At 43.8% G+C, this 16,989-nt stretch overlaps 1 protein-coding gene across 1 annotated transcript in view; it reads left to right on the top strand.

The window, feature by feature from the left end:
• Tet1 (tet methylcytosine dioxygenase 1) overlaps positions 1-16,989 on the top strand; it is an 84,521-nt gene that overhangs the window by 17,058 nt on the left and 50,474 nt on the right. Inside the window, exon 2 of the mRNA XM_013017130.1 lies at positions 4,033-4,086. Coding sequence (XP_012872584.1) covers positions 4,033-4,086 — 54 coding nt within the window. The remainder of the gene's footprint in view (positions 1-4,032; positions 4,087-16,989) is intronic.

The following is a 16,989-nucleotide window of genomic DNA, read 5'->3' on the forward strand; positions in this document are numbered from 1 at the left end:
GCCAGAAGTGGCGCTGTGGTTCAAGTGGTAGAGCACTAGCCTTGAGCTGAAGAGCTGAGGGACAGCGCCCAGACCCAGAGTTCAGGCCCCATGACCGGACCGCCCCCCCCCAAAAAAAAGCAGCTCATGGACAATGTCCAAGTCTTCAAGCTCCAGGACCAGCGCAAAAAGGAAAAAGAAAGAAAAGGCATTGACAGCTGTTGTGTGATTAAGGCAAAGTGGTTACACTGGTAACATGTTTTTCCAGACTCTCATCATTGATAGGATGCTAGGATTGTTATCCTGGAGAAGCAGGGGTGCTATAACCCTGGAGGAGCAGGTGATCACTGCATGCCGGCTACCCTGTGGTTGCTAGTGATTGGTGCTTCTTTGCAATGATTTGTATAGTCAGCCCATTTCTCTTACCTGTTTTCCCTCCTGCCACTTTTTGTGCTTTTTAGAGGAAGGAAAGTGAGGTTTCCAGAAGCAGTCAGTATCCAGTGTTTCTTAGCATCTGTGAAGCATTTTTCCTTCTGAGGAACTGAAGACACACAATGAACGAATTGCTTTTCTGTTCCCATGTGATGTAGACTTACACTTGTGGTTTCCAGGGTGTTGGCCGTGCTGCACTTATTTCTTGTCCTTTCGTAATGACAGGGTTCGGGTGTCGCTAGTGGGTTCTAGTTATTTACACTATGCAGCTTATTTAATATCGTATTTCATAGACAAATACCATTTTGTGGTGAGGTTTCTGTTAAAGAGTAAAAGTAGGGCTGGGTGCTGGTGGCTTACCCCTGTAATCCTATCTACTCAGGAGACTGAGATATGTGGATTGATGTTCAAAGCCAGCCCAGGCAGGAAATCCCTGAGACTCTTATCTCCAATTAACCACCAAAAAGCCAGAAGTGGAGTTCTGGCTCAAGTGGGTGAATGCTAGCCTTGAGTGAAAACCTAAGAAACAGTGCCCAGGCTCCAATATCAGAACAACAACAAAAAGTATATATGCATACATTCACATATTCAAAATGTGCATGGGATATAATTTATAACAAAAAGGCAATCATTCCAAGAAATGTAAGGCACTCTGAATACATAGCTGTTGTAAAGTGGTGCAGCTACTGGAGAGAAAAGAGGGATAGTTCTTCAAAAAGTAAACTGTACGGCTGGGAGGATGGCTCAGTGGTAGAGCGCTTGCCTTGCATACATGAGGCTCTGGGTTCTATTCCTCAGCACCACATAAGCAGAAAAAGCCAGAAGTGGTGCTGTGGCTCAAGTGGTAGAGCGCTAGCCTTGAGCTGAAGAGCTGAGGGACAGTGCCCAGGTCTAGAGTTCAAGCCCAACGATCGACAAAAAGAAAAAGAAAAAAAGTGAACTGTTGACTTATCCTATGATTGAATTCTACTGAGTATATACATCCTCAGTCATTGAAAACAGTGACGCCAAGGGATTCTTGTATACTGATGTTCATAGCAGCATTAGTCTCTAAAACCCAAAGGTATACACAGTCTGAATGTCTTAACAACAGAAGACTGGATAAATAATTAAAATGTATATGCATATACATTCAAGGGAATATTACTCTGTCTTAAAAAGGAATGACTTTTCAGTGCGTCCTACCCTGCTCACAGGCTGAGCCTCACAGACATGCAAATGGACGCTTACCACCCACAGAAACATAAAGTTGTTTTATACCTGTTTCAAATTTTTAGAATCCGAATTTCTAACTGTTTTAAGCATTGTCACTGTGCCCCCGCCCCCTCCGCTCCCCAGAAAGCTCTCAGCTGGAGTGTGAGCTTAGTGGATGCATTAGGTTAGAATCCATTGGTTTTCTTCAAGTGTTTAAGCTGAACATTTTACCTAGTAGGTTTCTTTTTCCTTTTTCTCCATGGCAGCGTGGTCTATAAGTGGAAGATCAGACTGGAGGTGTACAGGATGCCTTTGTAGATCAGCACTGAACATACAAGAGGTGCTGGCTTCAGTCCCCTGCCCTAAGAAAAAAGTAAAAAAAAAAAAAAAAAAAGCCAAAGGAGGAAAAGAAGTCATGTTGGGCTTCCCCCTCTGACAAGGAAAGTTTGCTTTCGTGGCAAAACCAAAGCCTGGGAAGTGGGAGTGATGAAACCCAGACTTTTCGGCCCTCAGCCCTCGCTCTTCCCAAGTTCTTGGGAATCTGTTCTGGATCCAACTACAAGTAGGGAACCCATTTTTGGCGGAGCAGTCAGGCAAGCCATGCTGCCAATCTATCAAATGTAATTGCTCAAAACTTTGGCCCTGCCGGTCTGGAGGGGAGTGCATACTGGGGGGCGAGGGGGAGGGAGGAGATCTCTGTCTAATCAAGATCTGTGCAGCTGTCAAGGTGATGGGGATGGCCCTGGGACGCCTTCTACTTTTTGGCAGTGACCTTGAAACCAGCCAGCTCACCCTGGTCTCTCTTATCCTCCACAGCCTGGGCTATTGCAACCCCAGGGGGCTAGCAGGAGGGAGAGTTCTCCTGTGCGCCTTTCCCAGTGTCTGGCAGGTGTCAGCTATGGTGCCGGCTGGGCTCTCTCCTTGCCTACCACACACTAAGCATGGAGCGAGGGGCCATCCAGGTAGATGTGGGGAGAGAAGGTGGCTTTTTCTGCCTTTTGTCCCCGTTCCAGGGAAGTGGGTGGCTCTGTCTGACAGCCAGGCTGCAGTGCAGACAGGCTGCACGTGGGACCGGCTTGGCAGCTCAGGGGGAGATGCTTGGCGGTGACATACAGTAGATGATCTTGCAAGGAGGAACCCTCCTCCCCAACAACAACAACAACAACAAAATGTGCTTTTGTCTCCGAGAGACCAGTGAGAGTCAGCTTTAGACTAAGGGAGAGATTTCTCTGGGAAATGAAGGTCATCAGAAATGTCTACAGCAAGGGAAAATCCTTTCTCTCTGACTGCTCGGTGGCAAATGTCTTTTAAACAAGTCCACCCCTTCTCCTGTCCTTTTCCTCCTTACATGGCTTACTGTTACTTCTTAATCCGCCTTTGTCATTGGACATTTATTGACAGAAATCAGATTGCTGTGTTTCTGGGCAAAGCGCCTGCCGCAAAGAGGTGTGGTTCGGAGGAATGAGACCAGCAGCCCAACAGCTGAGCCTCCTCTGTCCTCACATAACCTCCCTGCCTTAAATATCGCCAATATTTAGCCTCGCCTTATAAAGTAAAAATGCACAATACCTTCCAGAGTTTCAGCAAGCCCAAGTTGCCCCCTTGGCTTGAGAGACAGAGCATCGCTCCCCCTCCCCCGCCATGCAGACATGACCTCAGAGCCACCAAGAGGTTACTAATCTGGGACACTCCGCCATCGATCCGGTGCTGGTGGTGCTGGTGGTGACCTGGGGGATTTGTATGCTTTTTTTTTTTTTTTTTCCCCTTGCTGTAGCCTCCTGTGATTTCGGCGCGACCAGATCCTCTGCAGAGAACTCCATGTCGCAGCTTGTGGCTGCCTGTGTCCTGTGGTGAGGAGCAGAACTGCACAGGAGATCCTTTGTCTAGGAAGGGCTAGGGCTGAGAAGATCACTTTGGAGTTGCTAGGTTCTGCATTGCTATTGGCTGTACTCTTTGTGGGGCTGTTTTTGCAAAAGGCATGCCCAGCACGTCTACAGTGCTGGCAGGCCAGGGCTGCCTTTAAACACCATGATAATAATACCAAAAGCAGTTTGCAGAACTGTTCCACTGTCGAAGCTTCCTCTGCAGAACCAAGCAAGATGGCTACCTCGTGGGCTTCGCTCTGAAGAATACAGAGGCTAATTAAGACAGACTTTAAGGGGGAAAAAAAAACAAGGGTATTTCCCTCCTTCATCTTTATGCAAGTGTTTTGGGTTATTTTTTTTCCCCCTCTCCCAGTGACTTTTTTAAAGTGTACATTTTTGCATAAGCTCTTTAGGTTCTGCTAGCAAACATGTGGATGTTTTTAAATGGCACCAGTATTTCTACAGAGAAATAGTCAAAAAAAAAATTGGGGAGGGGAGAGGTGGGAGCTAATAATTTTTTTCTTAAATGGAGGCTGATTTTCCAATTTGATTTTTTTTTTAGGTTATAAAAGAAAACAAGAGGTCCCAGAGGGAAAAGAAGCCCAAAGTTTTAAAGGTAATCAGTTGTTGATTAAATGATATATATATATATTTCCATTTCATATAGTATTTTTCTGTCAGTTGAGGGTAAATCTACAGTATAGTGGATGTGAATTATTCCAGATTGTCAGTAGATAAAATGAAATTTCACTCAACCAAAGGGTTCCCCACCCCCTTTTTCTGATGTACTACATTATGTGCATATTAACATCTTTGATTTTTCAACTCCACACAAGTCTTGCACAAGGAAAAGTTCATATGCAAAGTGTTGGGACTAAGATTCATTTTTCCTTAGAGGTCCCTTTGTAACATCTGTGTCTGGTCTTGCGCCAGTGGGTACTTAAAGCTTTCCAAGAGAGAGGTGCTACTTGAAATTGACAGCTAGGATACATTGTGATTTTAATAGACCTTCCATTAAATGCTATTTTTAAATGTGTGATTTTTTTCCCCCCAAAGGGGGAAAAAAGGTCCTTGGAGATTTGAGTTCAATGTAAAATGTATAGGTCATTGAGATCTTATAGACAAATGATAGTTGTTTAATCCTAAATTCACAATATGTCATCTCTGATTTTTAACATTCATTGAGCTTTTAGGATATGCATGTTCTCCTTATTTTGTATAGATTATCTGATGAGTTCTTAGCAGTAACCTAATTTGGTTAGAAGCTAGCAGTCTGTTATGAGCTTTGTACAGTATTGAGAAGGGTTAATTTAAAAGCATATGGTATCACCAAAAGTTCAAAGCCAGCCTGAATCTGGCAAATAGGTGCTTATGGGGGTTGAGATTGCAAGTGGTATATTGGAATTATATGTGAAGGCCACCTATTTATTTAATTCTAGAAGAAATATTAAGCAATAAAACAACTGGTCTGTAAAATTGCACTGTGCATATTTAATTTAAAAGTCTTTTAACCTAATCCTAGCTTTTGCAAATAAAGTTTTAGTGCTCAAAGAAGAACGTGTTGAACTGTGACTTATAAATGTGGTAGAATTTTACCTCATTTGTTGCCCTGGTTGTGTAACTGGAAAATGTTGACACTGAGAACAAACCTTGCCTTGCTTTCTAATTTGACTGACTACCTGGAATTTGTGTTTCCTGAGTGACCATTTTTCATCAGTCAACAAGTATGTACAGTCAACAGTGTGTCAGCTACTGTGAAATGAATGGAATTGATTGGTGTATTTTATGGGGTCTAGTCTAGGTTATTAGAGAGAAATGAAATTACTATTTTTTTATTCATACTGATACTAAGAATATATATATATATATATACACATATACATACATATCTCACCTATTAGACCTGCCCCTCCCCCGGCTATACAAGTATATCATTAAAGCTCTACTTAGATCTTTTTCTATATGTTCTATATTGGGAGTATCCATTTTCAGGTGAGAAATAGTTGAGGTCTTGCTTACAAATTTAAGAGTGTATGTGGGAACAAAGTGATAGACTACATGCAAAAACTAATAAAAGACTAGACTTAACGGCTAAACTTTTTGGAAGTACGGAGGTTTAAACTCAGTGCCTTATACTTGTTGGACTGGACCTCTACCATTTGAGCCACACCTCCAGCCTGGCTTTTTACTGATTATTTTGGAAATAGTTCACTGGACAGCAAGTGAACTTTTCTGCCTAAGTGGCTTCCCAGCTCGGTCCTCCAGATGGAGGCCTCTTGAATAGCTAGGATTATAGGCTTGAGCCACTGATGCTCATCCTAACTAAATCTTTTCCCATTTTTGCTTGGGAATGGAATATGCTTTGGGAGTACTGTTTAATTCCATGTTATTTTGCTAATGTGTGTCTAGTTGCCTGAAGTAAGTTTCAGAAGTAAATATACCATGTATTGCTTTTGGAAGCTTTAGCACTAGGTCTCGACTTAATTCTTCTTTTTTTCAAGTAAATGCCTATTGGTACATCAATGTTGTCTGTTTCCCAGTAAAGAGAACTGAATTGAATCTCACTTTCTCTCTATAGTTAACAATTGTGTAAGAGTAAGGAAATGTGCGAGGGAAGGGGTGACATTGTCCAAAACAAATGTATTCTTGGTTTTTTTTTTGTCGGTCATGGGGTCTGAACTCTGGGCCTGAGCACTGTCCCTCAGCTCTTCAGCTCAAGGCTAGCACTCTACCACTTGAGCCAAAGTGCCACTTCTAGCTTTTTCTGCTTATGTGGTGCTGAGGAATCGAACCCAGAGCCTCATGCATGCAAGGCAAGCACTCTACCACTGAGCCACCTTCCCAGCCCCATATTCTTGTCTGACTTATCTAACTATAACCCCTCTGTACTTCACTTTTCTAATAACAGTAAAAAAAAATTTAAGCCAGGCACCAGTGGCTCATGCCTGTAATCCTAGCCATTCAGGATGCCAAGGTCTGAGGATCTTGGTTTAAAGCCAACCTGGGCAGGTGAATCTGTGAAACTTTTTTTTGGTCAGTCATGGGGCCTGAACTCTGGGCCTGGGCACTGTCCCTCAGCTCTTCAGCTCAAGGCTAGTGCTTTACCATTTGCCCCACAGCGTCATTTCCGGCTTTTTCTGCTTATGTGGTGTTGAGGAATGTAACCTGGGGTCTCCTGCATGTAAGGCAAGCACTCTATCACTGAGCCACTTTCCTAGCCCCATCTGTAAAACTCTTATCTCCAGTTAACCATGAGAAAACTGGAAGTGGCACCATGGCTCAAAGTGGTACAGTGTTAGCTTTGAGCAAGCGCCATGGCTGACAAACAAACAAGTAAATTAATTAAAATAAACATTAAGAAGTACAGAGTAAGGAAATGCCCTGGAAGGAAAGCTTTAGATTAATTTTTCACTTTTCTTTTCTTTTTATTGTGAAAATACTGTACAGAGGGGTTACAATTACATGAGCAAGGTAAAATTTTTCATTTTTCTTGTTTTGATTTTTTAAAAACAACTTGGTGAGATATGGCCCAAGCTGGTCTGGAACTCTCCATACTCTTCCCTCAGTCTCAAAATGATGGATTGCATGTATACACCACTGTGCCTAGTCAAATTAAGGTTTCTGGTATTAGCACTTAAAAAGTTAAAAACAAATTCTCTGTAATCCTAGCTACACAGAAGAGTGAGATCTGAAGATCATGGTTCAAAGCCAGCCTGGACAGGAAAAATCCATGGGACGCTTATTTCCAGTTAGCCACCAGAAAACCAGAAGTGGCGCTGTGGGTGCCCAGGCCCAGAGTTCAAGCCCCACAACCAACAAAAAATAAGAAAGAAAAAGAAAAAGAGCCCAGTGTGGATGGCTCATACCTAAAATCCTAGGTACTCAGGAGGCTGATATTTGAGGATCATGGTTCAAAATCAGCCCAGGCAGGGAAGTCCATGAGACTCTTCAGTCTCCAATTAAGTGCCAAAAAACAAAACAAAACAACAACAACATAAAAACAACTGAAAGTGGAGCTGTGGCTCAAGTTGTAGAGAACTACCCTTAAGCAAAAATTAAAAAATAAAAATAAATAAATAAATAAAGCTTAGGGTCAGTGCTCAGGCCTTGAGTTCAGGCCTCAGTACTGAAGCTGGGAATGTAGCTTAGTAGTAGAGTGCTCGCCTAGCATGCACAAAGCCCTGGGTTCGATTCCTCAGTACCACATACACAGACAAAGTTTCCAGAAGTGGCCCTGTGGCTCAAGTGGTAGAGTGTTAGTCTTGAGCAAAAGAAATTCGTGGATAGTGCCCAGGCCCTGAGTGCAAGACCCAAGATTGGCAAAAAAAAAAACCAACCAACCAACCAAACAAAAGCCTCAGTACTGGCACCAAAATAAAAATAGTGTGAGATATTATTTTTCCTTTTGTCAAACAAAACTTTGTTTCTCTGCTGCATAGTAGTAATGTTAAAAACTTTCTGATATTGGGCTGGGAATGTGGCTCAGTGGTAGAGCGCTTGCCTTGCATGCATAAGGCCCTGGGTTCGATTCCTCAGCATCACATAAGCAAAAAGAAAAAAGCCGGAAGTGGCACTGTGGCTCAAGTGGTAGAGTGCTAGCCTTGAGCTGAAGAGCTGAGGAACAGTGCCCAGGCCCTGAGTTCAGGCCCCATGACTGGCAAAAAAAAAAAACAACTTTCTGATATTAAGGTAAGGTATATAAAATAAAGCTATAGGAAGTATAGAATATTATATAGCCCCAAAGAAGGTATCAAGTGAGTTTTGGAGACTGGGGAGGGGAATACAACTTTTAGCTGAAGGCTAAATGTTCTAGCTAGATGTTCGGGCTAGAGTCTAGATTCAGTGAGGAGAATCCATGGCTTTCATGTGGTCTCCTTTCATAATTTTTAATGTGTTTTGGCATTGTCCCAGGGAGCCATTGCTCTTCCTCTTGCTTTGGCTGCCTAAGTGGTCATATATCCTGGGCCCCTTGTTTGCCAGTGTGGATGTTGCAAGTATTGCAGGTGAGTTTCCCTCTTCATCCTCTATTAAGAAGTAGTTATGTGAAGAACCCGGTGAAGGAAATTGGGTATAGAATTTAAGGCTTATTCAGTCCTGCTCTGATCTCTCCCTTTCAAAGAAACTCTAGTGAGCTGGGATTGAGGCTGCTGGTACAGGGCTCCTGAGCATGTGCTGGCTTAAATCCCTGGCTTGAATCCCCAGCAATGCCCCAAACCAAAACAGCCTATTATCTACATTTATATCTCTGTTCATTCCCACATACTTCAAATGTTACAACTCTAAGCAGTAATTTCAAATTCCTTTCCTGAGTTGTCTTCTAGCTGACATGACCATTTCCTCTAAAGTACTCTAGGGGTCACAATCGGTGTCCAATAGTGTGTGTGGGAGGGACGGGGAAGCTCAGCATCTGCTTCCAGCTCCAGCCTCATTGGTGGTGAGACTACTTGCTGCCTATGATATCACTGAGCTGCAAGTCTCCTTGACTTGAGGTGGGGAGAGAGAGAGAGAGAACCTGGACTTGAACCCCAGGCCAAAGTATTTGGTCTTTTTGCTCATGGCTGATGCTCTTAGCACTTTAGTCACAGCTGTGCTTGTGCCTTTTTGGTAGTTAATTGGAGATAACAGCCTCATAACTTGCCTGCCTGGGCTGGCTTTGAACTCCGATCCTAAGATCTCAGTCTCCTGAGTAGCTAGGATTACAGGTATGAACCAAGGGGTGTCAGGCTCTCCTACTGCTTTTATTCCCCAGTCCCAATGGGAGGCCCAAGACAAAGGGAGCCTTCTGATGAAATACCTCCTAGTCAGCCCCCTGGGGCATGGAACAGTGTACCAGGTGGAACAAAGACCTGGATCAGCAAACATATGCAGAGCTGAGTATGATGCTGTACACTTTTTTTGTTAGTCGTGGGGCTTGAACTCTGGGCCTGGGCACTGTCCCTCAGCTCTTCAGGTTAAGGTGAGGGCTCCACCACTGAGCCACAGTGCCACTTCTGTTTTTCTGGTGGTTTACTGGAGATAAGAGTCTCCAGGAGGGGCTGGGAAGGTAGCTGTGGTAGAGCTCTTGCCTTGCATGTCGATTCCTCAGCACCACATAAGCAAAAATAAAAAAGCCGGAAGTGGCGCTGTGGCTCAAGTGGTAGAGCGCTAGCCTTGAGCTGAAGAGCTGAGGGACAGCGCCCAGGCCCAGAGTGCAGGCCCCAAGACGGGATCCCCCCACCACCACCACCAAGAAAAAAAAAATAGAGTCTTGCGGACTTTTCTGCCCGGGCTGGCTTTGAACTGTGATCCTCGGGGGATTGGGAAGGTGGCTCAGTGGTAGAGCACTTGACTAGCATGCATGAGACCCTGGGTTGGATTCCTCAGCACCACATAAACAGAAAAAGCCAGAAGAGACTCTGTGCGAAAAAAAAAAAAAAGAAAAGAAAAGTGGGAAAGGTAGCCAGGCATTGGTGGCTTATGCCTGCAATCTTAGCTACTCAGGAGGCTGAGATCTGAGGATCTCCCAATTGGAAGCCAGCTCAGGCAGAAAAAGCCATGAGACTCTAATCTCCAATAAATTACTCATAAAAAGCCAGAAGTGGAGCTGTGGCTCAGGTGGAAGAGTACTAGCTCCCAGTCCCTGAGTTCAAGCCCTAGGACTTGCCAAAAAACAAAAAAAAAAGGATGGAGGGAGGGAAGGAAGGAAGAAAAATACCCACAAACAGAAGCAACATTGCTAGTGGCATCCACACAGCATGGTGGGTCAAAGACAGGGTTAAGATGTTAGTAGTATTAGGTGTAGAAAGGGGAGGACTATATTAGAACTCCATTCCATTTTTTCCATTTTTATCTGCAGATCTAAAATTATTTCAAAGGAAATCAAAGCGTGTGAGTGTCATTGGGAAGGGTCACTTTTGTGCATTCTGTAATTATTCTTCTTTGGCTGCCAAGGGCGTTTTTTTAGCTATTTGGTTATAAAATACCCACAGTGTAGTACAATATTAGAAAGAACTGGGTGAGCAAATATAAAGAAATGTCAGTGGATATTAAACCTGGAAACTGTCTGCAGAAGCTGACTTAGAAAAGAAAAAATCCAAAAGGCAAGATCTTGCAGTAACCCTTTTCTTTGGTTCTTTCCCCATGTAGGAGGAGAGAGTGTGAAGGCAGAGGGCTGTTCAGCATTAGCTGGACACTTGCCTATGACCATACTTATGTAGCTTTTAAATCAAGGCATAGGCCAGGTGCTGGTGGTTCTCACATGCTTAGCTACTCAGGAGACTGAGATCTGAGGATCATAGTTCAAAGCCAGCTCAGGCAGGAAAGTCATGAGAGTCTTATCTCCAATTAAACTGAAAAAAAAAAAATGAAAGTGGCTGGGCGCCAGTGGCTCACACCTGTAATCCTAGCTGAGATTCAAAGATCAAGGTTGGAAAGCCAGCTAAGGCAGAAAAGTCCCAAGGACTCTTATTTCCAAGTAACTAACAAATAACTGGAAGTGGAGCTATGGCTGAGGTGGTAGAGCACAAGCCGAATAAGAAAAACCTAGTGAGAGGGGCTGGGGAAGGTGGCTCAGTGGTAGAGTGCTTGCCTTGCATGCCTGAGGCCCTGGGTTCGATTCCTCAGCACCACATAAAGAAAAAAGCCAGAAGTGGCACTGTGGCTCAAGTGGTAGAGCGTTAGCCTTGAGCTGAAGAGCTGAGGGACAGCGCCCAGGCCCAGAGTTCAGGCCCCACGACTGGACCCAAAAAAAATAAAGAAAACTTAGTGAGAGCATGCAGCCCTGAGTTCAAGTCCCAGTGAGCACACACACACACACACACACACAGACACACACACACACACTCACGAAGAAGATGGAGGAAACCATTGGTTAATTGAATTTAGTATCTTTGAGATACAATGTATCATAATCAACCTCACTCTCTATTTCTCTATCATTCTTGGGATAATTTCCTTTTCTTAAAACAATTGCAACAGGTTTTGTTGTTTTAAATTAAGCTGATTATGTTTCACTGACCCTCTTCCTTAGCCTGCCAACCTCCTGCTCCTGCCCACTCCCTCCTCCTCCCCATCACTAATCAGAGCCTGGGTGCTGGTTATTTTTGAGATGAAATTTTCCTGCTTGCCTGTATGCACACCTGGACAGTGATTTGCCTATTTTAAGCCTTTTATCAAAGTTGGGATAATGGCACACATGACCACCTCCATCTCTCAAACCTTTCTGTCAGGGCTGGACTCAAACCTCCTAATGTCCAGGCTCCTTAGTAGCTAAGACTGCAGGCATGAGTCACCAGTGCCCAGTGCCCACTAAAGTTCTCCATAGTCCAGGACAACAAATCCGAGATATCTGAATGGAATGGACAAGTAGGAATAATTTCGAAGTGTTGGTAAAGTGGCTATAAGGAATGCCATTTTTGCAGGTGTGGCAGGACATGCCCGTAATCCCAGCACTTGGGAGTCTGTGGCAGGATGATTAATCACTTTAGGCCAGTCTGCCACTCATAAATAAATGTACCTGTCAGTCCTAAGTCATTCAATAAAAAATAAATTTCAGAATACAGAAGAGTTCACATAAATTAAGATTTTCGGCAGCTGGCGGGGCCAGTGGCTACTTAGGAATATATTTAGGAGACTGAAATCTGAGGATTATAGTTCAAAGCCAAATTGGGCAAGAAAGTTTAAGAGACTCTTATATCCAATTAATCAGCACAGAAACGGGAAGTAGAGCTGTGGCTCAAGTGAGTAGCACACGAGCCTTAAGCAAAAAAGTTAAGGGTGAGCAGGAAGTTCTAAGTTCAAACCATAATACCAGCACAGAAGAAGAAGAAAAAAAGAATTTAAGTGGACAAGTCCAAGAGATTCTAGCCTCCTGTTCACCAGCAAAAAGCTGGCTTGTGGAGCTGTGGTAAAGTAGTAGAACCACACCACACACACACACACACACACACACACACACACACACACACACCACACACACACCACACACACACACACCACACACACACACACAGAATTTCATTTCATGAGCTAGTACAATCCTTGTCTCATTATGCCACAAAGCGGTAAAAACTTGAAGCCACGTGTCCCTCCTGCAGTGTTTATTCATAGGATCAAAGGCACACAGGATACTTCCGATTTGCCTTTCCAGAAGTTGTAATGTCACATTTTACCTCAGCTGCTCAGGCAGGTGCGGGCTGAGTTCTTCACCGCTGCAGCTCACCCAAGTGTAGTCATTCATTTATCCTTGAAGTATTTATATTCCCAGTGACTCAAGACTCATGTCTACGCTGTGATTTCTAGGAATGATCCCAAACAGAATCAGAGTGAATGAAAGCCAAGTGGGGTTGGATGGGCAGGAGGAAAAATTCTTTCTAGCGCCAAAGGAGGAAAAAGTCAGCTTCTTTTAAATCCATTAAAGAACATATATGTGCCTTGTGTTTCAAATCCTGGCCCTCATACTGTATGTGTGTTGGTGGGTGGTATTAGGTGGGGTTTCTTTGTGTGGGGCGTCCTACGCTCTTTATTTTTTTCTTTTGTTGGCCTAAGGCTTGAACTCTGGGCCTGGGAGCTATCCATGAGCTTTTTCACTGAAGGTTAGCATTCTAGCACTTTGACCGTCTCTTTTCCTCTTTCTTTGTTTTTCCCTCTCTCTCTCTCTCTCTCTCTCTTCCTTCCTTCCTTCCTTCCTTTCTTCCTTTCTTTTTCTTTTCTTGACTTCTTTTTAAATGTAGCTCAGGGCCTTGAACTCTGGGTCTGGGCACTTTCCTCCGGAACAGTTCAGCTCTTTCACTCAAGGCTAGAGTTCAACCACTTTGAGCCGCAGCGCTAATTCTGGTTTTCTGAGGGTTCATAGGAGATAAGAGTTTCACAGGCTTTCTTGCCTGGGCTTGAACTCAGTGCCTGAGCACTATCCCTGAGCCTCTTTTGCTCAAGACTAGCATTCTACCACTTGAACCACAGTGCCACTTCTGGCTTTTTCTGTTTATGGGGTACTGAAGAATGAAGCACTCTACCACTGAGCCACATTCCCAGCCCCTGTCTCTGAGCTTTTGAGCTCAAAGCTAGCACTGCACAACTTGAACCATAGCTCTACTTCCAATTTTTTTGGTGCTGAGTTAAGTCTTACAGATTTTTTGTCCTGGCTGGCTTTGAACTGTGATCCTCAGATCTCAGCCTCCTGAGTACATAGGATTACAGGTGTGAGCCAGTGGTGTCCGGCTGTTATCATTTTATTAGTCAGATAATGAGTACCTTTCCTTTTTGGAAAATGTCACTGCTTCCTTCTCTTTCTCCAATTTTCCCATTCTATCCCTGCCCACAAGTACATGGCTTATTCTCCCACATATTGTATATTGAATAGCATGATGGCATTTGCTCACTCTTCCTCCCTTCCCTTCTGTGCTTCTCCTTTACCTGCCCCCAGAAGAAGAAAGAAAAACCCTAAGCAAAAATAAGTACCCCCACCAGCAACAACAAAAAACAATAACCCCCCCCAGTATTTCTATTTTTATATCCTCTTTTGATTTGGAAGTCAAGTGATCTAAGTAAACTGGCAACTTTAAATATCACATAAGTTGTCCAGTTCATATTTCGCTCTAGGAGTATTTATTGGAGAATGTTCAGAGCTTTCTGGATCCTACATACCTAATCAGAGATTAGCAAATGGTAATTGGGTGAACACAGAGATTAAACTGATCTCTGCATTCATACGTGGGGACTGCACCGAACGGGAGATAAATGGATGCCCTAGTTATTAGCTCACTGGGAAAAAATGCAGAAAATAGTATGAGGGACTGGAAGTATGGTTCTATAGTACCAATGTACATGCCCAATGTGTGTGAGAGAGAGAGGAGAGAGAGAGAGAAATAGGATATTTGTGGTGCTTGGAGAAGGCTTGAAGAAAAAAAACATTGAGTTTAAGTATTTTGGTGTAACTCTGTGGCAGAGGGTTTGCCTAGGATATTCAAGACCCTGATTGTGGTTTCTTTTTTGTTGGTGATGGGATTTTATTTGAGGATCTGATATTTGATAAACAGGAAGGCACTCCCCCACTGAACCACACTTTCAGCTCTTTGTGCTGGTTTGTTTGGTTATTTTTGTGTATGTACTGGGGCTTGAACTCAACCTCTCAATGGTACTTGGCTTTGATCAAGGCTGGTGCTCTCTCACTTGAGCCACAGATCTATTTCCAACCTCTTAGTGGTTACTTCTTACCTGGCTTTGAGCTGTGATCCTCAGATCTCAGCCTTCTGAGTAGCTAGGATTGCAGATGTGAGTCACCAGCGCCCAGTTATGGCTGGTTATTTTTGAGATAGGGTCTCACTCACTTGGATGAGATCCTCCTCTTTCAAGCTTCTTGCTATAGGTTGGATGGCAAACATGTTGGCCAGTATGCCTATCTTCTTCTGTTGAGATAGTAGCACTAACATGGAGCAAAAGTGGTAGAGTGCTTGAAAAAACTAAGGGACGGTACCCAAGGCCTTAATTCAAGCTTCCTTACCAGCACACACACACAAAAAGTAAAAATCAGAAGAAAGCCTTTGCTATTTGATGAGATCATTGATAAAGCTGGAACCACCTGAATGTTCTCAGTAGCTGAGCCATTTTTGTAAGATACAATGTATCAAGCAAATGCAATAAGATACAAATTTAATATAAAGCATAAGTGACAGTGTTAATATTCAGCATCTGGTAAGGGTGGTGTCTGTCTAGTCTCTGTGTGGTGGTTTTTTGTTGTTGTTGTTTTTTGGTCAGTTGTAGGTAGGGCTTGAACTCTGGGCCTGGGCGCTGACCCTCAGCTCTTCAACTCAAGGCAAACTCTCTACCACTTGACTACAGAGCCACTTCTGATTTTCTGGTGGTAAATTGGAGATGAGAGTCTCATGGATTTTCCTGTCTGGACTGGCTTTGAACCACGATTCTCAGATCTCAGCCTCCTGAGTAGCTAGGCTTACAGGCATGAGCCACTGGTACCTGGCTTGATGTTTCATTTTTGAGAGTTATACTACACAGCCGAAGCTGGCCTTCAGTCTCTTAAATGACAGGCTTACAAGTGTGGGTCGTCTTGTTGATCATGGGGCTTGAACTCTGGGCTTGGGCACTTTCCTTGCGCTCTTCAGCTCAAGGTGAGCACTCTACCGCTTGAGCCACAGCGCCACTTCCTGTTTTCTAGTGGTTTGTTGGAGATAAGAGTCTCACAGACTTTCCTGCCTTGGCTGGCTTTGAACCTCAATCCTCAGATCTCAAGTCTCCTGAGTAGCTAGGATTACAGGCGTGAGCCACCTGGCACCTGGCTTGTCTTTCTACTTCTAAGTGCCTTTTTTTTCTTTTTTCTTTTGTGCTGGTGGTCCTAGAGTTTGAACTCAGTGCCTGGACATTGTCCCTGAGTTTTTTGTGCTCAAGGCTAGCACTCTACCACTTGAGTCACAACTCCACCTCCAGCTTTTTGGTAGTTTATTGGAGATAAGAGTCTCTGGGACTTACCTGCCTGGACTGGCTTTGAACTGCCATCCTTATATTTGAGCCTTCTGAATAACTAGTATTACAGTTGTGCATCACCTGTGCCTGGCTTAAATTACTCTTTTAAATTTTGTAATTTCATAATGTTTTGAGGAGTTTTCTTTTTTTGTTGTTGTTGTTGTTGGTCGTGTGGCCTGAACTCCGGGCCTGGGTGTTGTCCCTGAGCTCTTCAGCTCAAGGTGAGTACTCTACCACTTGAGCCACAGTGCCACTTCCAGCTTTTTCTGCTCAAGTGGTGCTGAGGAATTGAACTCAGAGCCTCATGCATGTGAGGCAAGTGCTCTACCACTGAGCCACCTTCCCAGCCCTTGAGGAGTTTTCTTTGAACTGATGTAAGTTATTTTCTTTTGAGGGGATGATTTAGGGGTGGGGGAGAATTGTTCATTGAATATTAATGCACCAAGTCCTGGGTTTGATCCATTTATGATTATTAACAGATTAAGACAACAACCAAAAATACCTTATTTTGTTCTGAGTTTAAGACACTTCTTTTGGTCCAGAAATGATAAATATCTGTAGCCTTTCAAAAGTAGCTAAATAAAATGTTTGAGTAATAAGGAAGAGTATCTATGGCTTTTATAGGAGTATAGTCAGGTGGTAATTTTTTTTTTTTAATCAGTCATGGTGCTTGAACTCTGGGCTTGTGTATTATCCCTCAGATCTTCATCTCAAGGCAAGCGCTCTACCGCTTGAGCCACAGAGCCACTTCCGGTTTTGTAGTGGTTTATTGGAGATAAGAGTCTCACGGACTTTCCTGTCCAGGCTGGCTTTGAACCTCAATCCTCAGATCTCAGCCTCCTGAGTAGCTAGGATTACAGGCGTGAGCCACTGGCGCCCGGCTTCAGGTGGTAATTTTGGATTGAGAAACTGGTCTCGTTTACTCTATACAAAATGTAGGTATTGGGCTGGGAAGGTGGCTCAGTAGTAGAGCACTTGCCTTGCATGCCTGAGGCCCTGGGTTCGATTCCTCAGCACCACATAAGCAAAAAGAAAAAAGCCGGAAGTGGCTCTGTGGCTCAAG

The sequence above is a fragment of the Dipodomys ordii genome, unplaced genomic scaffold (assembly GCF_000151885.1).
Source record: "Dipodomys ordii isolate 6190 unplaced genomic scaffold, Dord_2.0 Scaffold34, whole genome shotgun sequence".
Lineage (NCBI taxonomy): Eukaryota > Metazoa > Chordata > Mammalia > Rodentia > Heteromyidae > Dipodomys > Dipodomys ordii.